Raw genomic sequence first — 26,411 nt, 5'->3', positions numbered from 1 at the left:
ATAATATTTCTGCAATTATAGCATTAACAAAAAAAAATAAAAGTAAAGAAAAGAATATCTTGTGAATTTAATAAATGACATATGGTTCTAAAATATCTAGAATAACGTATTATTTTACACAACATTTCTTTCTTTCAATTCTATTACAATAATAAATAAAATTATAACAGATTCATCAAATAGCCTCCACATTCTCATTTCCTTCCAAGAAAAAGCTATATCAACTGCAAAATGATCTGGAATCCCAAGTAGATCCATCTATTTTATAATATTTTTAATTTTAAAAACAAAGAAAAGAAAGGAGTAAGAACAATATCCAATAAATACAATAATTCGAACGAATAAACATAATTATTTATAAACAAAATTTTAACATATATATATATATATATATAAATATATATACAGATTTAAATATTAGATTTTCTTGATACAATAAAATTTGAATTATTCTTGTAGTGACTAGTCAGGATAAATGAGCATCATTATAATACCAACCAACAATAGGATATTTCACCTCCATTTCTTACTCATTTAAATCCCCAAGGTTAAACCTCCAGCTACAAATAATTCAAACTTTATCGTCTATGGCCATAGAGTATTAATTATCTTTAAAATGAGTAAAAGACATTTTAACACATTATATTAATCATAAAAAAAATTACTCAAAATAGATTTAAGAATAATCATAGAATAAGTAATAGTAATTAAAGGTTAAACAAATATATGAGGTTAGAAACACCCCACTAAATAATAACGTAAATAAATAAACATAATAATTAAAAGTTAAATAGTTAGATGAGGTTAGGAACACCTCACTGAATAAATATAACAATAACATAGTAATTAAAAGTTAAGTAGTTAGATGAGGTTAGGAACACCTCACTGAATAAATATAACAATAACATAGTAATTAAAAGTTAAGTAGTTAGATGAGGTTAGGAACACCTCACTGAATAAATATAACAATAACATAGTAATTAAAAGTTAAGTAGTTAGATGAGGTTAAGAACACCTCACTGAATAAATATATAAATATAGTGAGGTTAGGGGCACCCCACTAAATAAATATAATCAAATAAATGCATAAATAATTATACATAATAGTATATAAAATTTTAAAAAGATAAGGTTCTCCTCCCCCTTACCTAGATAAACAAGAGCTACCACTTGAGCAGAACCTCCTCTGTTAGATTCCCTCTCTCTTTCCTCTCTCTATTTCTCCAGAATTTCCTTCTCTCTAGAATTCTGAATTTTCAAAACCTTAGGCCCCTATTTATAGAAATTTTGAAGTTACTATGCACTATGCACTATTCATTAAAATAATATTATAAGTTACTATGCACTATTCATTAAAATATTCAAATTAATTATAAAATTGAACCTTGCTTCCCTCGTGCCACCCTTAGCAGCCATTTACTATTCACGTATACGTATACGTGAATAGTAAAATATGTATATGTGAATAGTAAAAAATATGTATACATGAATAGTAAAAATACGTATATATGAATAGTAAAAATACGTATAAAAATATGATAAACTTTCTAATAATCTCAATAAATATTTAAAATCAAAATAACCTGTTTTATTTAATAAAATTTGGAATATTACAATAATAGTAATTACCATTTTGAAAATTGGGGTGTTACACGTTCCAATTCGAGAACAGCCCGTTCCGATTTTGGAACGGCCCGTTCCAAGCCACTAAAAAAATTTAATTTGGGTTTTTGGGCCCTCTGATGTCCTATCTTGTTTGTATGCCCCCGGACGAAATTGGGTGTCTACAGGGGTTGTAGAAGGACCATGGATGGTTTGTTGGCCAATGGTAGTGATAGACTATGGCCATGGCCAAGCAATCCAAGAGGTGATACATTGAAGGAACCAAGAGGAATGAGATGATGGACCATGGGCCAAGGGCCCAATCACTAGAGTTATGGCCACCTTGAAGACCAGTGGGCTTTCCAAGCCCAAGGTACTCTTCAATTTGGACCACTCTATCATGAAGAGAAGGCATAGTTCTAGTTGTAAATATCTTGTACATAGTTCTCTTGTATAGACTTATTTTTGCCTTTATATTTGTGAGGCACTTTAGTTTCTTTTATTAGTCATTGTTTATTGATTCTAGGGTGAGTTACTTGGAGAGTTTGACTTCATTTAACTTCCTTTGTTGATACACTCATTTTCTATTTATTCAGTAGTAGAAGTGGGGTGACATTTAACAATGCTTGAAGGTGTAACTAGTAATTGGGCCAGAATTGGGTCTAGGCAAAATTTTACATATTGGACTCATTTTGCTCGTAATTTTTCATAGATTTGATTTAGGTAGGTCTCATCATCATTGGATGAACCTAACTAAACCAAATCAAACATTTTTGAAATAATCAAAGTGAGCAAAAGATGAGTTGGTCGCTCACCTTGCCTAGCCTTCTCTTGGCCGAATTGCTTCACTCACCTTCAAGGAGTTGAGAAGCTTGTGCTACAAGCTTCTCCTTAGCTTGCTTCCCAAGCAAGCTAAATGAGAAGCTTGTTCCACAAGTTTCTAAACTCATCTGGAAGGTCAACTAACCTTACCATGGTTTCTAGTGAACCATGGTTAAGGTTAGCTTGCTTTTTAAGCTACCTACCTCTGTATATTTGTAACTTCTACTCTTGTAATCACTTTTGACAAATTTGAGAAATAGAATTTAGAATTCTCTCTCAACTCAAGAGTCCCTAATTCGTGGAGAACAACTCTCCTAGTTCTCTCTCAAAGGTTTTTCAACCTTGAAGCTTGGTTCCCCAAGCTTCCTTACCTTTTTCAAGAGGTAACCGAACCTCTTTGGATGCTTCTCCACCATTGGAGACTTCTCCAAGGTGATTCCGCCACCTTCAAAGGAGTTCAACCTCAATGAGCAAGGTCGTTGGAGATGGAGCAATGAAGAATCATCAACAATTCTTCACTAGTTCTATCAGGTAGGCTTCTTGGTTTTGGGATCAAGACCTTCCTCCATCTTCTCTTCTCCATGTATTTCGTTTTGTATCCAAGAAATAGATGGGACTGGGTGATTCTTATTTGAAGCATGGTTGTGAGGTTATAATCTTTATCACCCATTTGCCTTATTCACAACTAGTGTTGATGTTAATGACTCTTGTAAAGAGCATTCCATAGGGAATGTGTGTTCTTTTGTTTCGTTTATGGAATTTGATGCTTAGGCAAGAATCCAATGGTTTAAGATGAGGCTTGGTAGGTTCACAACAACTCCCAAGCAAAAATGGTAGATGTACAAGTGATCCATATCTGAGACATTATCCCTAGACCCCTATCTAGGAATGAACATGTTGAACAACAAGTTGTGCATTAACTTGCACATTGGCTTCACGTTTGTGTCACACAAGAACTTCTTTTATTTTTCCTTATCTAATGGACACTTAGAGGAGTATAGAATTACATCCATAATCTCCTTGGTGATGACCTCATCCCATTGTTTAGAATAGGCAAGGCCAACCTCCTTGAAACCATTGAAAGTGAAGATCAATGTTAGACTTATTTAGATTTCCTGGTTGTTCATAGTGTCAATGATGGCATTACCATCAGATACAACATTGGTGTAAAAGTAAGCATATGGTGAATGAAACCATTTGCACCTTATCTTAATGAAGCTTGACCTTCCAAATAAAAATAAAAATAACCAATTTTAACCAAATAAATATATATATATATATATATATATATATATATATATAAATTAATTGGTTTGGATTTTAGATGTGTAAATCCACACTCTAACTAATTAACAGCGGATTTAATTGGTTTGGTTTGAGTTGGTTTGAATTTTATTAGATTTGTAAATCCATACTCAAACTAATCAACATCAAATTTAATTGGTTTGGTTTGAGTTAGATTCAAATAAAAAAATCTAAACAAATTTAATTGGCTCAATTTAGATTATTAGATTCATTAGATTGATCCAATTCGATAAACACTCGTATAGCTAGGTATATCCTTATGGATGAGTTGAAACAAATTTATCATTTAGTTTCTACCCAACTTGAAAATTTTATTAGATTTTTTCTTGAACCTAACTCAATAAGTTAAAGACAAGATAGTCTCAACTCAATTTGTAATCATAATATATCAATATTAGAAAATCAAATATATAATTAAATAATAGAATAAAAATATGAATAAAATTTAAATTAAGTAAATTTTATAATATATGTTAAAAAATAAATACAATTATTATAATATAATATCATGTTATATACAAACTATTATGTATCAAATAAAAATGTTTTATTGTTAATATATATTTCACAAAATTTAAATTTTTTTAATAAAAAAATATAAGACATAGTTTTAGGTTCGAACAACTCGAAATATAATTTGAATGTATCATTACAATATGTTAATAATTAGATTTTTTTATCTAAAATCTAAACCAATCAAAATCAATCTTGAGTTAGACGGATTAAATACATGGATTAGATCTTACGTACACACTTCATGATGTAGGTTAGCCATTGAGACTAATTCTCACAAGGAAGTATCAATTAAGGGACAATTCTTATGACCATAAGTATTGTTCTATTATGATCATAACCACAAATAATTAAACTTACCACAAATAATTAAACTTTGTTTATGCTTAAAGGACCAAAACTACTAGCCATTTGTACTGCACTATGTTGGTCCTTAAATTGGGCAAATAGACAAGTAATATATGACGTTAAAAAGTATATGTTAAAGGTAGTGTGTTATAAAGTTTTGTTGTTACTCTCGTAAAGGAATTTAGCTAACTAATATTCAATACAATTATATATTGTTGAACACTGCCATTTATCTTTTTGTAAATTTAATAAAGGTGAAGCCAAGGGAGAGTTGGATATTAATCCTTGCAATAATTTATCTAAAAGTATTACCATAAAATAGATTTTTAATTAGTTATATTTATAATTATTTTTAGTGATAATAAAAATAGTTATAAAATTTTTTATTTACATATGGGTAAAAATCTTTATAATAATCGAGAAAAATATATGAATTTTTGTGACTTTTTTTTATTATTATTTAATAATTTTTTGGTCAAATAGTGTAAGAATTTATTTCCTTGTAATTTTTTTTAAGGATGTAATTAGTATTTTAGGTGAAGTGTAACTAGTAATGAAATGTGTTTATTGGCTTGATAGAATCATGAGAGAGTGGGGAGCATATGGCCCCAAGGTGGACATCCAAGAGGAGTATACCACACCTCTCATGGTTCATTCAAGTTTCAACAAGTCACATATGTCACACCTAGCTAGTTACACTTTTAGCACCTTATCATATGACATACTCTCATTGATACTCTTCTAAGTTTAGGATGTTGACATCTAGTCACACCTTTTGCATCTTGTTGTGTGACATACTACCATTGATTCTTTTAGATCTAGGATATATAGTGATATTTTTAGAAAGGAAATTCATATTTGAAAATATAACTAGAGTTAGTAGTATTAAGTACAAGTTATCCTAACCTTAGTTGTATGTAATCATGTTTAGCTTAACTTGAACCAAGAGCTACTCTATATATAACCTCTTCCTTATGTAATTTCACCACTTTAAGTGAAATAAGAATTTGATTTCAAAAATGCTCTCTCAATAACTCTTAGCTCTCATCTTAGAGTATTTCTTGCTTATGAATTTTTATCAAAGAATTTTTCATTGCAGTAAGTTCTTCACCTCTTGCTTATCTTCCTAGCTAGAGGAGTGGTGCACCATATTCCTTTCTTTTCCTCAATTTTTTATTCATTTTTGAAGCTTGGAAATCCATAAATGAAGATTGGAACATCAATGGAACAAAATGAGAAGATTCAACATGCTTCTCCTTACTAATATCATCACACTACTACAAAAGACATATTTTACATCAATTTTTCTAGGTATTTTACATCGGTTTTGGAACCGATGTAGATTAAGGAGATGTAGAAAGTATCATACATTCTACATCGGTTGTTTAATAACCGATGTAAAACCGGTAACCCCTTGCCGGCGACGGCCAAAACCCTAACGCGCCTCACCACTCAAGCCATTCCAAGTTCTTCTCCAACGGCCTCAACCACGCCTGACCCCAATCCGCTGCCTCCCCCTCCGCCGCCCTCCATCACCTAGAGTCGTCCATGGTTGCCTCCCTCAAGCCCGTCATCGCCCTCCCCATGCCCACCATCGCCGCTGTCAACGGCCAAAACTGCCTGGGCCCAATTCGCGGCCTCCCCCTCCGCTGCCCTCCATCGCCTAGAGTCCATGGTCGCCTCCTTCAAGCCCGTCGTCGCTGCCCTCATCTCCCTCCCTGTGCCCACCATCATCGCTATCAACGGCCATGCCTCTGCCGCCAGCCTCTTGCTCGAGCTCAGTCACGCGACTACTTCGCCGCCGTCATGAGTTTGTGCGAGAGTCTAGGGTTCTTTGGGGACGGGGGGGGGGGGGGAGGGTTGCTTCGAGAGTGGAAGGTTCATCAGGGAAAAGGGCTGGCATAGAAAAGCTTCAAATATTACATCGGTCCCTAAATGAACCGATGTAGATCTCTTTACATTTTAGAGGTATTTACTAAAATGTCACTGCGTTTTGAATACTACATCGGTTCTACTCAAAACTATTGTAGAACACTAAATATTTACATCGGTCCCAAAAAAATCGATGTAAATACCACTGCGTTTGATTTCTACGTCGTTTTTATTAAAATCGATATAGAATTGACGACGTAGAACAATAATTTTCTAGTAGTGTCAACTAATTTCTCAAATTGATTGTATTTTGAGAGTAAAATGCATGAATTAATATAAATACCAGAGAATTGATTATCACTTACATGAAAGCATTAAAGAGCATTTAAAATTTTTTAATTACTACATAACAGTCGGACGATATCGATACTCTATATTGTCTTAGCCACGAAACAATGGGTCGAGACATGACTTTACTCTCTGTATTGCCTTAATCACAGAACAATAGGTCACGAAATGCTAAGATAGTTTGGATTAACAATAACATCTTTTCGATCGGCATGCCAAATAATATCTGGAGATATATACCATGTCTCGGTTTTCTCCTCTTAGTACCTTTCCTTTGGGTCAAAGTGTTCTCAATAGGGTGATCTAAGACCTATCTGTACATGAGTGTATATTTAACCTTGAATTATAGTATTTTGGGGGAGCAAAATACACAATGTGCCAAACATAAACACTTCAGGAAAGACTTGAAACTAAGAATATAGAAAGGAAGTTAATTTAATCCTTTAGGAAAGGGTTTATTAAATGTTGTGGGAGAAGATATATAGAAAAGATAGCACTTGATATTTGTTTGTGTGAAAGCTTGCATACATTTGTTGATCAAATGCCTATTTATTTAAGTAATTTTTTTTTACTATATTCTACAGTTTTCTATGTCCTCATAATTTATAGATTAATCATGATGCATATTTTTATATCATTCATTTTCTTTTCCGGAATTTGCATCACCTTTTAACAAAACCACTTGCACCAGCACATGCATTCATTACCAACAATATCACAAGGAAAAACATGGAGGGAGCCATCATATATGGGACACCACACTGAGCTGATTCTCTTCCAACAAGAAAAAATCTCTTCTACATTTCTTTTGATGCAAAGCGAATCCATTTATCAAGATAAGTGGAGCCATAGCTGTTATGACCAAATGCGAAGCGAAATTAAAATTATTAAAATCGCTTAGTAATGAAAAATTAGAATAATATATACAAAATTATATGTTTAAACTCTGTTGTGATTATTATGATTAAAAAAAATGTAAAGTGGTATTAATTTTATTATAAGAAATATTACATAACACTATAAGAAAACGGTGAAATAGTTGTTGAAAATAAGTGTCGCTTAATAGCAGACGTAAATACTGTTGAAAAAGTCAACGCTATTTTAAGATGTAACATCAACTTTTTCGACACTAAATTTAAATTAAGTTTAGTGTCGAAAAAGTCGACGCTATTTTTTAACTATAGTGTCGGTTTTTCCGACACTAATTTAATTTAAATTTAGTGTCGGAAAAGCCAACGTTATATTTAAAGAATAACGTCGACTTTTCCGACCCAAATTAATTTAAATTTAGTGTCAAAAAATTGACGCTACATCTTAAAATAACGTCAGCTTTTCTAACAATATACGTGCTTTGAGAGAGATAAAGATAATTTTTTCAATGTTATATACGCATAATGTGTTCTGGTGCACTTGGTCATCAAGTTCACTTAAAACCTCAAGGTTCACAGATCGAGTCCTGGAAATGTTAAAAATACGAACAAATAAATGATAAGCTGGAAAAAGAAGATAAAGAAAAAAATAAAATAAATTTTGTGTCGACGTAGTGTCGGCTTAACCGACAATAAAAAATTAAAATAAATAAATTTGTTAGTGACGGCTTAGCCGACACAAAAAAAATTGTGTCGACTTATTTAGCGTCAACCAAAAATCGACAAATAACCAACAATATTACGTCAGTTTTTATGATTTAGAATCGGCTTTTGGCTGACTCTAAACCGCAACATTCTTGTAGTGTAAAGAAATATACAAAGAGTGTCATTATAAATATAAAATATATATGTATAAACCTATTTCACATATAATTATGTATAATTTTAGTATTTATTTTGAATGAGATTTAATAACATATGTTGTGTGCCACTATAATAAATATTTATACTTTTTTAATAATATATTAAAATATATTATATTTATAATATAGTTAAAAGTAATTTTTAGTGATAAATATTATGATATTAGCATGTGTGTTATTATATGTTAATTTTGTTTTTGTAGTGTTGATAATCTCTTGAACTTTTTCAACATGACGAGTATGACATTACTCATAAGGCAAAGTTAGTTTCCTTTTTCGACAAGAGAGATGATATTTGAACGTAAAACTATATGAATATATATTATGTGGATTATCACTCTTTTAAAGAAATTAATATAACACCGTATATGAGAACAATTTAAGCGTAATTATTAGAATAGTTGACTTATAGAAAAAATATGAACAAGTTTCGGAGATTCCAAATTATATAAAAATAGTTAAGTATCCCATTACATGAAATTAATTCTAGTTAATTTATTATTAACATCACAATTACTGATTGAAGCTTTGGAGGGAACACAAGATGACACGTGATGTGCTATATATATGTGTGTCCTTGCATGGGAATGGTGTCACTAACCCCACTATTTATAATGGGTTATGCTCTTTGAACTAAGCTTCAAATGTTGTTTTAGTTCATGGGAATAATATTGTGAAAGGTGTAAGCAAGTGAACCTGGACGCAACATTGCACCATAGAGTGTTGAAGTGAAGGATCAGAATTAGAATATTGTAAGGACAAGCGATATCGAGTGGCCACATGCTATTCTGCGTTTCTCTGATTAAAGCGACTTTGCTTTTTCTGAACAAGTGTTCAAATGGAATATAGTACTTTAAAGTGTGTGGACTCAACTTTGAATTCACAAAATGGGTCTTCAATATGATGTACTTATGCCGACGCAGCAACAATGCTATGAGTTTTTTTTTTCCTTTTTCCTTTTCTTTTCCCTTTCATATCGATATTCTTGGAATGCTTGGATTCTAAGTAGAATAGAACCACGTAGACAACATTTTGACCCTTAACTTCTTTTTTATTTTAATGAAAATGGTACGGTTAGATTTACTCTTAGAGTAAAAAGATCCATTTTCTCTCTCTCTCTATATATATATATATATATAGGGGAATGTTAATGTACTCCTACCTATTTTTTAGTGAGAGTATGTTAGCAATCTACACCAATTTTTTAGGACAAAAAAATCACTCATTTATTTTAATTTAGTTCATTCGTATAAAGGATATTATAGTAATTTAATTTAATTTTAAATAAAAATAAAATATTTTTTCTCTCTTATTAATTTCATTCTCTAAATCATTTCTCTCTCTTATAAATTTCTTCTCCAACTCATTTCTCTTTCTTATTAAATTTTTTCTCTAACTTATTTATCTCTCTCCTATTAAATTCTTTCTTTAACTCATTTCTCTCTCATATCTCATGATGTCTCCCTCCTCTCTCTCTGAACAAATAAAAATTAATTAATAGAAAAATAAATGAATTGGAGAATGAAATTAATAAGAGAGAGAAAATATTTTATTTTTATTTAAAATTAAATTAAATTACTATAATATCCTTTGTACGAATTAACCAAATCAAAATAAATGAGTGGTTTTTTTATCCTAAAAAATTGGTGTAGGTTACTAACATACTCCCACTAAAAAATAGGTGGGAGTACATTAGCATTCTCAATATATATATATATATATATATATATATATATATATATATAGAGAGAGAGAGAGAGAGAGAGAGAGAAAGAGAGAAAGAGAGAGAGAGAGAAAATGGATCCTTTTACTCCAAGAGTAAATCTACCTAGACTTATTCCGTTCAATAATCCATGTTTTACATCAAATTTCAAGGATCCAACCGTTTAATTTCAAGTTCTTAATGCATATATCAAATCTGCAAAATTTGAGAAAATTTGAAAATCATTTGATATTTCGTTTCATTAATTTGAATCAATATATAAAATGATTTTATGATTATCTGTCAATTTTGAATCAATGAAATAAAGTATTACATGATTTTCAAATTTTCTAAAAATTTGCAGATTTGATCCATGTATTAAGAACTTGAAATTGAATAGTTGGATCGTTAAAATTTGATGTAGAACATGAATTGTTGAACGGAGTAAGTCTAGGTGACATATACATATATATATATATATATATATATATATATATAATTAATCACTTATACACTGTCAGTGTAAAGTTTTTTATATTGACAACCAATCAGATCTGTTACTAGTATCTTTTTTATTTTAATTTAATTAAATGAGCAAAGGACATGACACTATTAATATATCTGATTGGTTGCCCGTGTAAAAAAAATTATATTGATAGTGTACAAGTGATTAACTTATATATATATATATATATATAGTAATATTTTCATTTGCATTTTATTAATAAATAAAATTTACGTAAAATTCATCATAAGATATACAAACAATGACTTTTTACTTGTTAATATTTTAATATATTTAAAGTACATGACTATTAAACTCTTTTATTTAATGATTTATTCCTTAATTAATAATTAATTAAATAATTTTATTCGATTAAAGAACGTATAAGTATAAAGCTCAAACGTTCCTCTTTCTATAAGGCATCTGCAAAAGCACGTACTCTTTTTAGACTAGTATGTGTATGCTATAGTTAGATATTTAGGAATAATATTTCTGATTCCGTTAAGATTACGTTTTCTTTATATATATATATATATATATATATATATATATATATATATATATATATATATATATATATATATAAATATTAGACACAAAAGATAATTAAAAATGATATATTTTTTTTTTATTACATTAAGCAAAAATTATAGTTTAAACGAATTTTACAAAGACGTATCACATATACGTTCAATTTATTTATTATAGTACTATTGCCTATCATATTCTTAGAAGCATTTTTATTCTTTACTAATATATTGACCTATATTATAATTGAGAAAGAAGGGATAAATCGAGTGAGAATTTCATGATCTAAGTTAGAGATTTAATTTATAGTGTAAGGGGAAATTTTTTATAAGTTCAATTTTAGTTAGCGTTTCATATTTTGTTGAAAAAAAAAATCTTTAAGTTTATGTATTGTCATATATATCCATCATAGTGCAATAAAGTCCTTCTATCTCGTTTATTTATTTATTTTTTTTAATTTTCTAGATTGGTTCTTTAACTAATGTAAATTAAGTCGGGGTAAAAACTTGGTTATTTCTACGTTCATTAGCCAACTTAAAGGTGCATAATTAAACTAAAAATAGTTAATATTTAATTACTAACTAATTAATGAAGTAAAATAGACTAAGTTAATATAATCTAAACTTATTTAATAGTTACAAATGGACTAAGAAACTTACCTTAGTAAAAACCTATACTAACTTATATTAAATTTCTGAAGCAATTTAATTTAGTTATAGAGTAATATTAATTTAGTTTGAATCATTAAAATGCATCTAATAATAAAATTTGAAGTAATATGTATATGAATATAGGTTCGAACCATATTAATGCTATTGTAATTTTTATTCAAAATTAATTTAATTTAATTTAAGCAATAGACTAAGCTAATTTTTAACTAATCTAACTCAACATGATCGTTATACTAGCAAGTGGGCTAGGAACCTTATTTTAGTGAAACCTAACTAATTTATATTAAATTTCTAAAATAACTTAATTTAATAATAGACTAAACTAACTTTATTAAATTAAATTAAAGTTAAGTTATAAACTAAAATGGGGAAAATGTGAAAGCTCAAAAATGCAAAGACCAAAATCTAGCAAAAACGTGAAGAATAGCACGTTTGAGTGAGTGAATTTGAAAATGGAGAAGACAAAGAACAGTGAACACGACGGTGAAAATGAAACTCCTGTTGGTGTTTAAAACAAGGTTCTATATCGATTTTAGTTTGAACTAATGTAGAAGGTTACACTCTACATTGGTTACACTACAAGAAATGTTACATATAGTGACATACAAAAAGTGTCACTATAGGTATAATATATATAGGTATATGTCTGTTTGACATATAGTTACACACAATTTTAGTGTTAATTTTAAATGAGATTTAACAACATATTTTGTGTGTCACTATAGTTTATATCCACACTTTTTAATAATATAATAACATATATTGTAATTATTGTATGGGTAAAAGTAATTTTTAGTGATATATATAATGTTACTATAGAGTGTGTGTTACTGTATCACAATTTTATTGTAGTGTTACATGATAATCAACATAGAAAATGTCCTAAAACTTTAAAAAATACCACTACAAGGCATTTTACATAGATAGAAATTAATACGATATAAAATCCCTTTTTGTTGAAAAATCCTAAACTTCGGAGCATGTGTTCTCCTAAAGTAAAATAAAAAAGTATAAACTGATATGTGTCTTGTGTCATGTTAAGAGTGCATGTTACATTTCAATAGTTAGTTTAGTAGTTTTTCTTTTTAACAAAATTTAACTACAACTTATTTGATATGATTGATATTGTTTTTCAATTAAAATTGAGGATTTACTTCTCAATAGTATACATTTACACATAATGTAGATCTCATTAATATATATATATATATATTATTAAAATAAATTCTCAATTTTAATTAAAGAACAACATCAACTATTCTTTGGAAAGGATAGTTAAGTTTTTTTTTTTTTAATCTAGAAGCTATACATGACTTTTATTACAGTGAGATATGAAAGTGACTGAAGGGGATTAGAACTGATCTTCTGTTAACTTTTGATGGCTAGAACTTAGAATCACTTTTACCAGTAACAAACCCATATTTTGTCATTCTGAGCAATTGGGATCTCTCATCTAGCAGACATCCTGACCAGGTTCAGTACTACACACACATAATGTTTTGTTAAATATTTCCATGTCCACATAAATTCCCATTATTTAGTCGTTCTATGCACATATTTCTCCCCTATAAATAAAACCCTTGTGTGCTTTGGCTATCCACAGCATGGCTCAAAGATTAAATGTTGGTTGTCTCTTGGAGTTCCTCTGAACGCTTCACAGGTGGGGCTAGTTAACTAGATATATAGAATATTAATAGTCCTGATCACACAAGTGAAGTGTTTGGGGGAACTTTTAGGCACAACTAACACTAAATACCAAATACCAAGTACCAACCAAATTCATTTCATTACAAGTAATGCTATTTGTGTGCACATTGAAAGCCAAGAAGGAACTGTATTTCATTTCATTGAAGTGCTTGGGGAAACTCTCGTCTGTTCAACATGAACTCGATCCGAGGTCCAGCATTGTCATTTTACATTTTACATTTCACCATTCCTTATTTCATAATAGCTAGTTTTACATATATATTACTATTATTCTTATTATAATCTAAGTTCCCTTTTAGCTACGATACCTTTATTACTTTCTCTTCACATTCTTCCTTGTTGATTACTTGATACCTTTTAGCTTAATTTGCACGTTTGCTAAACGTGATTCCTTTCATCACTTTCTGCTTACTTGATCAACAATTCCACTGCTGAATTAGCTAGTTCTTTCTTTAGAAGGTCATGAACCTTTTGCCTCAAATTTTGGATGTGGGTCCCATTCTCATGAGAACCTTGTGAGTGATCCCATTTACCCTTCCCTAGGTAACATTTTGGACGTGGGTCAATTGTCATTTTCTCAAGTGCAATGGCATTCTTTAGAAGATATTTTGCAATTTTTATTTCACTTGAGTAACCACTTATGCCAGTTATTACAACTTCTTTCAGATGATTGTGTTGGCATGTGGGAGGCCAACCTCTTTTCCTTAAGTATTTGTGAATACATGAATAGGTCCGAAGCTGCAACAAATTAAATTCATATAACTATAAATTATTAACAAAAAGAATTAATGTATTAAATATTTAATTTTTCTGTTTTCAGTTGAACGGATACTTCATTTAATCTCCAAAGGCTGATTTTGAAAATTTTATACGGTGATATCTTATGCCAAGAGAATTGTGCAATATCCCAAATGAATTGTGTTCTTGACATTCAGAAAGTTCCTCAATGCAATTTACTAGATTTGGTACTTATATTAATATCTATGTTGATAGCTCTAAATTAGAGAAATTTTGTGGAATATAAATATGAGGGATATGATATTATTTTTCTTATCAATAGTTGAATGAGTTTTTATTTAATGAAGTTTTCTCTCTCTTTCAATCTGCTTAAAATCATTAATTGAAGTATTGACCGAAAACAACCAGTACTATACTAAAAACTTAATTTAGATTATTTTTGGTCCCATAACAGTTCTCATTAAATTATGGTCATGGCCACGGTTTTGTCATGATTATTATTGATATTGTCAAAAATTTTAAAAATGAATAGTCTATTTTAGTACTATAATTTGAAATTAAAATATTTTTGTTTTTACAGTTTACATGTCAGAATTTACAAAGTGAAAGAGTGGTAATTAAGATTAATGAAAATTAATCAAAATAGTTATATGATGGTAAAGGAAAAGAGTGTATGGAAAGTTATCTTTAAAAGGTAGAAGATGACAACAAAACTAAAATATTAATGTGACCGAACTATATTGTTAATATTATTTGAATAACAATATTATAATCTGTGCTTCAAAATTAATATTTTATAAAAATATATTTTAAAAAAGAAAAACTCACATGCAACTCTAGTCTTCCAAGTATAGGGCATGATTCCAGAATACTGGCTACCCACCAGAAGTCTTGTTGATCTGTTGCCACTTTAATAACTTCTAGATGCCTCAAGCACGAAAATTTATATGTGGGTAATCTGATTGCCATTACCTCCCCCTGAAAAAGCCCCATGAAACAAAATATGTCGAATATTTGTGACAATTAATTAATACTCGATCAAAAGGGTTGAATATTTGCATTAAAAAATCAAGTATTTTTCACAGCCCCATTTTAGAGGATATGATCAAAGTATCCAAAAGTTACTCCCATTGTTGAAACAATATTAATTATTTAGCGAGGAGCTGATTTTTTTAATACACCTTTTAAATTTTCTAGAAGAAGAAATTATAATCTTCTCTCGTTAGGTATTGTCCACCCAACTTGGAAAATTAATTACTTTTAAGATATGGTTATCATTTTGTGAAGCATGTTTACTTTTTAAATTTGAAAAATATATATTGATATTTATAAACATATATTATTTAGTTTTAATAACTTGTGAGATAAGATTAATAGCAATTAATAATATAACCATTAGTATCACAAGTACACAATTGATAATTATATACACTTATTTACTTCTAAATGCTTGTGAGACAAAATTAATCATCATTAATCAATTTAATAATCCCATAATAATATTAATCATATGTAAGATATATTTAACGGTTAGTGTCAACTACATAATTATATAAAATCACAATCACGTGTATTTCTTCTTAATACATATAAGACAAAAGTTAATCATATTTACGCATGTAATTAACATGCTTCAGGTAATTTGATATAGAAATAATCTAGACAATACCTTATTCATTACATCTCTTCAAAATTAACTTATATTTTACACTTTTTTATATCTTATTTTGCAACTCATTTTTTTTTCAATTTCTTTCTCTCCTCAAGTACACCCTAACATGAGAGAAGTTATTTGATGGTCCTATAGAACAACTTATTCTAATTAATCTGACATACAATTAAGTATTATTAATAAATTAATAAAAATATAAATACGTATTATATAGTGGTTGGTTAAGATCATTAACACTTGATAGTTCAAAATTATCTAATACTCTAATATTTGTTTCTTTTTTATAGTTGCATTTTGAAGCTTTTTTTTTTCTCTTTTTATTTTTCATATTATGATTTTGAGATATTTTTTTCTCTCAATTATAATTCTTTAATTATTTTATAAAAACTTGTACTATTCCAACCAATAGTTAACAATTCACTCCAACCAATATCCTTTAATATTTACCTGTATTTTAGTGAAAAGTAAATCACCAGTAGTATTTGGACAGAAAGAAAAATCATTAAAAACTTTAAATGTATGTGGGGGTGGGGGTGGGGGGTAGTCAATTTAGAGAATTTGATGAAAACAAAGTTCCTTAATCAAAATTAATAACTTTTTTTAGTAACTTCAATTTAAGCTAAAATTACACGTAATTAAAAAAAAAAAAGAGTAATGTCTACTAAAATGGAGTGTATTTTAATTCTTACTAGAATATTGATTTTTAGACACCTCACAATTTCATATACGCTATCAACACTCATTATTTATCTCTCTCTCTCACACTTCATATAATATACTATACCTACATTCTTATCTTCATCTCATTGATGTCACGTTGTCAAAGAAATATTTTTGTTTTCAGTACATTTTTTATGCTAAAAAAGAAAGGAAGATAGAAAGTGAATTAATTACCACCCCATCTTTTACAACCATAAAAAAGGGGTTGCAAAGATAATATAAAAAAATAATAAGGATTTAAAATATCATTGCTGGAATCGAAACAGAAAGAAAAAGACCATTTTCAAACATGTAGTATAGAACCATATAATAAAAATTGATGAAAAAAACCAACACCCTAGTCTAAATAAAACCACATACCATGTTACAGCCGCATTCCATGATCAATGTTTCCAGCTGGGGAAGATCAATGGGAAGCCTGAGGACTGGCCAAAGCTCCTTGTGACAAGCAGTAGAATCACTTACAGGACTGAAGAAAGTCTTAAGTTTTGGAGCATCAAAAGCAAACTCAATTTTGCTTCCCTTGTATTCCAATGTCTCCAAACTAGTGCTTTGGATCTCAAGTGCCTTCAACTGATGGCAAAGATTCACGTTCAGGTACTTCAGCTTCTGGCAAAAGGGGTGCTCTATTCTCAGCTTTTCCATGTTGTAACATTCGGAGAATTCCAACCACTCAAGGTTGGTGCTTACAGACAACAAAACCTGAATGTGCACTTCGGATTTCAGATCCACTTTGAAGAGCTCCATGGTTGTGAGTGTACTAAAACCATTGTTGTTATGGTACATGTTAGGTGCAAGAACACAATGTGCCAAGCGAAGACACTTGAGGTATGACCTCAACGCACCCTCATTGGCAACAACATCACAAGGGAAAACATGGAGTGATGAGCCATCATTTGGAGAATTGTGTTCCAACAAGCAAAGATCAATCTCTTCCACGTTTCTCTCGATGGCAAAACGAATCCACTCATCAAGATCACTGGAGCCGTACCCATCATGGCCAAATGTGAAGCAAACTCTTAACTTCACAATCTTTTGGACTTGTCCAAGATGTGACAAGTACATGTTGACACTACTCACGAAGGCTGAAGCTCTCTTCCTTATGAATTCCAACTTTTGCTCCTCGTTTTTGAACCAAACATTGGACGCTGAGTGACCCCTCTTTAGCATGTTTTCTGCGTCCAATGTAAGGTTTGTTAGATTGGCATAAACGTTCCTCCATTTGGATGATAGAACACTGGTGCTCACAGTTTCCTTGACTTTGAGAGAAGATAAAATTTTGCACAAAATGCTGTTGGGAAGTTTGCTGATATAGTCCTCTCCTTCCACCCTTCGTTTCTTCCGTTGTTGATTCCTCATGTTTTGTGCTCTTTCTCAAGAGTAGAGAAAATCATTGTCGAAGCCAAAAGGAGAGAATCATTATGAGAAATTCGTATTAATAGAACTCAGCTTAGAGCAAGAAGGAGTGCGATGTTAACGAAGTTCATGTGTGTCTTCATTGAAAGTGTGATAAGTATCGAACCAATAAAACTAGATATGCATGTCTTGGAATATGGTTCAATTTGATTATGACTATTTAGAAATCATCCCCGTGTGGCCGGCTCATACATGCATTTCGTGTAAATTAAGATATGAACAAACCATTAGGATCTCTATCTTTGTTTGTGTCCCTTGTTGGAGATATCTATGTACCTTGGGGAGATTCCATCCGGAGACTAGTATGGGAAACAGGATAAATTATTAGGTACATACATTATGGCATCATTATGTGTCCACGATTCTCGTTAATGAACATTACGTATATATTCCGACTATTATATTTTTAAAAATTATCTTTTTTTGTCATTTTATTTATTTTTAAAATTTAATTTAATCTTGTTATTTTTAAATAGTTTAATTTGGTTCTTTAACTTTTTAAAAATGTTTGACATTATTTTATCATTTAAATTCACATTAATGACGTTGTTGAAATTATTTAAAAATTAGATAATTAAATTAAATTATTTCAAAAATAGAAGAATCAAATTGAGCAAGATTTATCTAATATTTTTTTATAGATAAATTTGAATTTTTTTTTACCTATTTAATGATTTATTTTATTAGATAACTTCTTCATTTTCTAATATTTTTTTAATTTCAAGTACTTAATTTGTTACCATTCATTATTGTTGTATATAAGCACTAGTACAAAAGGGGTAATTTACGTCGATTCTTTTAAGTTTTTTACATCAAAAAAAGGTTCGACGTTAATGCGGGAGACGTAAATTTACGTCGGTTGTGATAGCCGATGTAAATTTACGTTGAACATTCCCAAGAGCCGACATAAAAAAAATGTTGTAAAACAAACAAAAAACACTAAACTATTTACGTCAGACTATACCATGTCCGACGTAAATTTACGTCAAACATGGTATAGTCCGACGTAAATGTATGCGTTTTTTTTTAATTTGTATTATTTTTTTATACACCCAAAACCTGCATACCGTCCAAAATACAAAGCCTAACCCAGGCAGTCTAGAATACAAATTCAAATATAATTTATATTTTAAAATTGAATGACAAAAAGAAAATAATATATAAATCTTAAAAAGCATAAATTAAGACAATGTAAATTCTATTATCCTAAAAAAGCTATATAGAACATATGTTTGTCAATGCTATCAAACTAGAAACATAATATCCAACTAACTAAACTTAGAAATCTAACTATTATATACTTTGAAGAAAAAAAAGTTGCCCATTGTTCTCTTATCTTGATGATTTCATCTTTGGCCAATGGAGATGGATCTTAAAAGACTTGAAACATTAATTTAAGTTTCATTAATATGCAATGTTAATTATCATAAATGTAATATATACTTAAATAAATTTTGATATGAATTACCTGCCCCCAAGAATCAGTAATACCGCAGAAACTATGGCTCTCATCCAATACATGATGTAATAACTACATTCAAACGAGTCTTGTTGCTTATTACACTAAAATGAGAAATAAATAACTATTATTTCCAAAGTCGATAAATTCAAATATTATTTCCTCTATTAAAAAATTTGCTAACCTTAGGAAATATGAAGTGCAATGTCTTTGATCTGGCTCTTCCACTTAAAATATTAGTTCCAGACACGATTCTAATTAATTGAAATAAAAATAAATGTTAGCCAATATATATAGTTACAGTTTTAAAACATAATGAAAAATTATAGTTACCCTTGTAATTGGCATTTCATTTCGTGGCTTGGTTTTCGATGTAGTGATGAACAAAACCACACCACGGTGTATTCCTTAGGAATGATTAAAATTAACTACCAATGGGACCTACATTATATGACAAACACATTAGTTATAAAATTACCATGATTAAAAAACCAATTAAAAAACTAACCCTTCAATGTATGGAGCCATGTATATATGTCTTCCTGATTCACTCATCCATGTTTGCATATATTGTTGGATCTGGACCTGAGTGTTTTCTAATTTTTGGATGATAAATCCATATACTTGTGCTTGTGCTTGCTCCACACTCAATTTATCCATGTACCTAACACAATTAATTATTATAAGTTAAATGTAATTATTGTAATTTTAGACTTATAAAAGAAAATATCACTTACATGGCCCACAGCTGTATGATAGATATATTTAACATGGAGTTTTTCCCAACAATCTCTAATGCACCAGACAGGGATATGTATAGTGGAACATTAGAGCTATCAACTCCAAAAGCTTTAATGTCCCACTGCAATTGAATTGGTTTCTTCTTTAATCGTGATAATATGGGATCATCCTCAGCTTCTGCGATATCATCATCATCAATAACAGGTTCTCTCATGACCTCCTTACCACGATTGATAAAATCCTAAAGAAATAATCAAAATTAGTTAAACAATAATAGAATTATAAGAATATAAAAGAGCAATAATAGAATTACCTTTGCCCGTGCTGAAAGTGGCATCACCAAACATTTTGGCCAAGCTAAGAATGTGTCGGTTGCTTACCCCACTAGTTGAACCTATGTATTGGGCAAAGGCACTAGAGCAGCAACATCTTGAACTTGGTCAACCACAACCTGTGTCTAGTCTGGCTATAGAGGGACACCATGGATGGTTGAGCCACCCTCAAATACTTGACCAATAGCCACTAATCATGGGGGTCATCCTCAACATATAACTCACACTGGTTTGGTACATCAGTGTGAGTCTGTTCCCCTGAGGGATCTGGAGCAGCACAACTCCCTTTACTGCTGACTCAAACACTATCATTAGCAAATATAGTCTGTTGCTGAGAACGAGCCAAAAACTCAAACTTTTGTTCAAACTCTTGTCGCATGTTATTCAATTAATTTTTCTTCAAACTACATCTCCATTCTCTGCATAACCTCCTGATTGCAAGAGTCAACAGTACTGCTCATCGATGGTGGTGCACCAAAGTAATCTCGAAGACTCCAAGAACCACCAATACCATGCACACGCCCTAGGTGCTCTGGCCTTCCTATGGCCGTTGTGAGTATATCATCCCGACCATGGGGAACAAATGAGCCCTAGGTGGTTTGCTCAACTAAACCCTCCTGCAACATATTAACAATAAGTATACCATAAACTACACTTATGAATTGAATGAGTTGAAATTAAGAGTGTTAGTTCGTATATTTTTACTTACTATTTTATTAGCAATGACCCTTGCAGACTTAGAAGTCATTTGCCCATCTGATTTTGTTCGAGTTGCTATCCACATCTCATAGCGGGGAGGTGGATCCAGAAGGTCAGCAGACTCAACCCCTGATGCCTCTGCCCTAGCCTTCATCAATTTCTTCTTTTTAATTCATATTCCCCTCTTGACAATAGATGGGGTGCATCATTCTTGCTCTGTGGTTCTTGGACAAATAGTATTTTGGCCTGCAATAATACAAATAAGAAAATGAGATTAAAATATACCTTAAGTATTTGTGTCAATGTAAGAATTATCAATAACTAACCTGCCAAGAAGGGTCTAATCGACTGGCACAAAATTGCATCCAATCCTCGTCAGTAATCTGGTACTTTAGATAAAGAGTCTCATTTTGTCGCTCTCCAAATACATACTCTCGTGTCAAGAAAGTCTTGAAGTCTCCACTTGGTGGCAAGGGCAGATAACATCTTGTTCCTCATGATCTCAGTGTTTGGAATGTCAAAATTTTGCTATCAAAATAACAACAAATAGTAAATAATGTATTTAAGTTATATAATATTGAAAAGATGTGCAAGTATATACTTGAATATCTTGCCACATGAGGTTTTTGTCAGCCTCTTCAACGTCATCCCATGATGGAATGATAATAGAAACATTACGTCAAGCTAGGACTCCCAAATAGCTCTTAAACTTTGCAGCATTTGGGCTTGACGCCTTGCCAGAATGAGTATCCACCTCAACCTGTGTCCTCTCCTTGGCAATGCGTCCAACTGTCAACCCAGACAATCGAGTGATAGATCTACCTTCCCTCCTTACACTGTTAGACCCCGAATCTGCCATAACCCTGAAAAATATAACTCTTAGTATTAAAACAATGAATTAACTAAATAGACAAATAAAGTAAAAAAGATAATAACAATATAGCAACAAAACAACTAATAAAAAAATGAATAATACACAAACACAAACCTATTAGGTTGGTATGTTTTCCCATATTCCTTCATCATGATCACTTCGAATAGCATGCATTTCGTCCACTTCATTGTCCGCAATAGGACCAAATGATCTACTTGAGAAAGACGATGTTTCATGCATATCTAGAGACTCATCTTCGTGAGTTCCGTGCATGGTTCTTCTTTTGAGAACCATTGACCATTTCTCATTACATGGATCCCTGACATAAAAAATTTGTCTTGCTTGATATGCCATAATAAAAGGTTCATCCTTATAACCGACCTTGTTCAAATCAACCAAAGTAAACCTTAAATCATTTGTCCGCACACCCGTATTGCCATCAACCCATTTACACTTGAACACAGGCACTCTAAACGTAACATAATCAATTTCCTATATGTCTTGTATGTCTCCGAAATAACTCATGGATGCTGTAATGGGATTTTTATCTTTAGAACTAGCAAAGTGCACAGCCTCAGCCTGAATTGTAACCCCACTGTTCTGTACTCTACTTTTGTCATCTTCTATCTTTGTATAGAAACAATATTTGTTAATGTCATACCCACCAAATGTAATGACATCGTTGTTAGGCCCACGAGCGAGTCTCAAAAGTGTATTAGAAGAATTAACCTCACTGTAAAACTTTTTCTTAAAATAAGCTAAGAAACTCTTGTTATGTTCATTCAATACCCATTTTTCATTCATTCGGGGGTGTGCTATCTTGATTTCATGTATGTGTTGCAATATGTAAGGAATTACTTCATCAGTGTTGTTCAATATGTACAAATGTGCTTGGTCAACTTTTGTTCGACTCACAGTTCTAATCTTTAAACTTCGAGTACCCTTACTAAAATGTTTTCCATCATATTGAGTCTTAGAAATTCCTATTGGTTCTGATTTTGACATGTACCCTGAAAAAAACTCAATGGCTTCTTCTACAGTGTACCTCTCCACAATAGAGGCTTCTGGGCGGTATTGATTCTTGACATATCCTTTTAAGATCTTCATGTATCTCTCAACAGGGTACATCCATCTAAGATAAACCAAGCCACCCAATCGAATCTCCCTAACCAAATGAACTATCAAATGCACCATGATATCAAAAAATGAAGGTGGAAAATACATTTTCAATTGATACAAGATTGTGATTGCTTCATTTTCTAACTCATCTAACTTTAGAGGGTCAATTAATTTGTTGCAAATGGCATTGAAGAATAAACACAATCGAGTAATGACAACTCTAACAGAAGATGGTAAAATGTTACGAATAGCCATAGGCAAAAGTTGTTGCATTAAGACAAGACAATCGTGAGACTTTAAACCAATTAACTTTCAAATCTTGCATGGACACCAGACTCTTAACATTTGAGGAGTACCCTTGTGGAACTTTCACACTGTGTAAGCACTCACAGAAGATTTTCTTTTCTTTTTTTGATAGAGTATGAAAAGCTGGACGCAAGTAAGTGCGTTTTCTAATAGACTGAGGATGTAACTCAAAACGTATACCCATGTCCACCAAATCTTGTCGTGCTTTCACTCTATCTTTAGTCTTTCCTTTTATGTTTAGCAATGTTCCAATTACACTATCGCAAACATTTTTCTCCACATGCATCACATCTATACAGTTTCTAACATCTAGCTTGCACCAATAAGGAAGATTAAAGAATATTGATCGTTTTTCCAGATATTTCTCTCAGTTGACTTCTTTTGCGTCTTTCCGAACACAATGTTAATGTTCTTCACCCACTGATATACTTCTTCACCATTGCGCGGTGTCGAGGCAATTTCATCCTCCTGACATCCATTGAATGCTTTCTTCAATCTACGGTATGGATGACTACAAACTAGAAACTTGCGATGCTTGGTGTACGCAGTCTTTTGCCCATGTTTCAATTGGGTATAACTTGTGTTTTCTTCACATATAGGACATGCATAATTACCCTTCACACTATACCCACTCAAGTTACCATATGCTAGAAAATCATTTATTGTGGAAAATAACATTGCACGCAAAGTAAATTTTTCTTCACGATATGCATCAAAGACCTCCACTCCTGTTTCGCATAACATTTTCAAGTCATCAATCAAGGGACTAAGATAAACATCTATGTCATTTCCTGGTTGTCGGGGTCCTAATATCATCATAGACAACATAATATATTTTCTCTTCATACATAGCTAAGGAGGCAAATTGTAAATGACCAACAAAACTGGCCATGAACTGTGTTTACTACTTAAGTTCCCATAAGGATTCATGCCATCTATAGGTAGACCAATTCTCAAGTTTCTTGACTCTACACCAAATTCTGAAAATGCTTCATCAATCCTCTTCTATTGCAGAGAATCAACTAGATGTCGAAGAAATTTGTCACATTTTCTACCATTTTTATGCCATGTGAGGTTTTTTGCATCCTCTTTAATGGAAAACAATCTTTTAAACCTAGGTATTATTGGAAAATACCATAAGACCTTAGCATGGAGACTCTCTATTTCTTCCTCACCACTACTTCTATCAGTTTTCTTTTTGAACCGCGACAATCCACATGTCAGACACACTTTCAATATAGCAAAATCATTTGTATACAATACGCAATCATTAGGGCACGCGTGTATCTTCTTATACTCCAAACCCATTGGACATAATATCTTTTTCGCCTCATAGTTGTAATTAGGTAATGTGTTATCTTCTGGAAGCATCTCCTTCAACAACTCCAACAATTCTGTGAAACTTTTATCAGTCCAACCATTTCTTGCTTTTAAACTAAACAATCTTAAAGTTCCTGATAATCTTGTAAACATATTGTATTATGGGTACAATGGTTGCTCAAAATCAGACTTTAAGGTATCATACACATGTGCTCTTTCAAAATTTTCTTCACCAACATCACGTATCATCTCTTCTAAATTATCGTCCATCCCTTCAAAATTTTCAGTTGTTGACACTGTTGGAATGTCTAATATTTCTCCGTGCCATGTCCATATTGTATAACTTTTCACAATACCAAATATAAATAGGTGATCACGTATTTCCCCAACTTCCTGACGTATCTGATTCAAACAACGAACGCATGGACAATAATATGCCCCTTTGATGGGTTTTCCATTTTCTCTTGCAAATTGCAAAAACTCTTCAACTTCATTTCTATACTCTTGACTAATGCGACGTGCATTCATCCAACTTCGATTCATTATCTATATATTAACACAAATTAACTATTGACTCAGTTATTCATAATTATTCTAACCTAAACTACAACACTAAAAAATCGATAGTAATTTCGGATAAAATCGATAAATACTTCTACTAATACGATGCTAAACTAAAGGTTAATGCCTAATTTGGTTCATCTTAATAATTAAATTCTCCTTCTTTAATGCATTTGGAACGGCCCATTCTAAAATCAGAATGGGCCGTTCCAGATGGACAATTAACACAAAATTAATGCATCTAGAATGACTCATTCTGAAACCGGAACGGTCCGTTCCAAATGCATTAATTTTGTGTTAATTGTCCATCTAGAACTTCTAGTTCTAAACCAGAATGGCTTGTTCTAGATGAACAATTAACAAACAATAACTACATGCAGAACAGGCCGTTCTAGATGAAAAATGAACAAATTAGCTAATGCAAGTCAGGATTTTTGAAACTAACCTCAAACGTGCAGGCCCAATGCAAAACTGAGGTGCAGAAGAGAACTAAGGTGTGTAGAAGAGAATGTGCAGGTGAGAAACTCATTGTTTACTCTTTGTTGAAAAATCAACTAAGGTGCGCGCAGAAAGAGAATGAAAAGGTTGGGATATAAATACTCTTTTATGTCGGACTTGGTATGGTCCGACGTAAATTATACAATCTACGTCGGAATAGAAGTTCGACGTAGATTGTATAATTTACGTCAGACTCTACCACGTCTGACGTAAAAGAGTCCACTATTAATTACAAAAATGT

The 26,411-nt window shown here is 31.3% G+C and overlaps 1 protein-coding gene across 1 annotated transcript; it reads right to left on the bottom strand.

The window, feature by feature from the left end:
- Window positions 1-12,636: 12,636 nt before the first annotated feature.
- Window positions 12,637-18,707, bottom strand: LOC109801758 (F-box/FBD/LRR-repeat protein At1g16930). Its single transcript, XM_020362885.3, has 3 exons — window positions 17,206-18,707; window positions 15,282-15,431; window positions 12,637-14,453 (listed from the first exon to the last, which is right to left on the bottom strand). The coding sequence occupies exons 1-3, from the start codon at window positions 18,202-18,204 to the stop codon at window positions 14,124-14,126; spliced, it is 1,479 nt and encodes a 492-aa protein (XP_020218474.2). The 5' UTR covers window positions 18,205-18,707; the 3' UTR covers window positions 12,637-14,123.
- Between the last annotated feature and the right edge of the window lie 7,704 nt (window positions 18,708-26,411).

The sequence above is a fragment of the Cajanus cajan genome, chromosome 3 (genome assembly GCF_000230855.2).
Source record: "Cajanus cajan strain Asha chromosome 3, NIPB_CcT2T_4, whole genome shotgun sequence".
Lineage (NCBI taxonomy): Eukaryota > Viridiplantae > Streptophyta > Magnoliopsida > Fabales > Fabaceae > Cajanus > Cajanus cajan.
The sequence above is the reverse complement of the archived record's forward strand: the minus strand, read 5'-3'. Positions and strand labels throughout refer to the sequence as shown.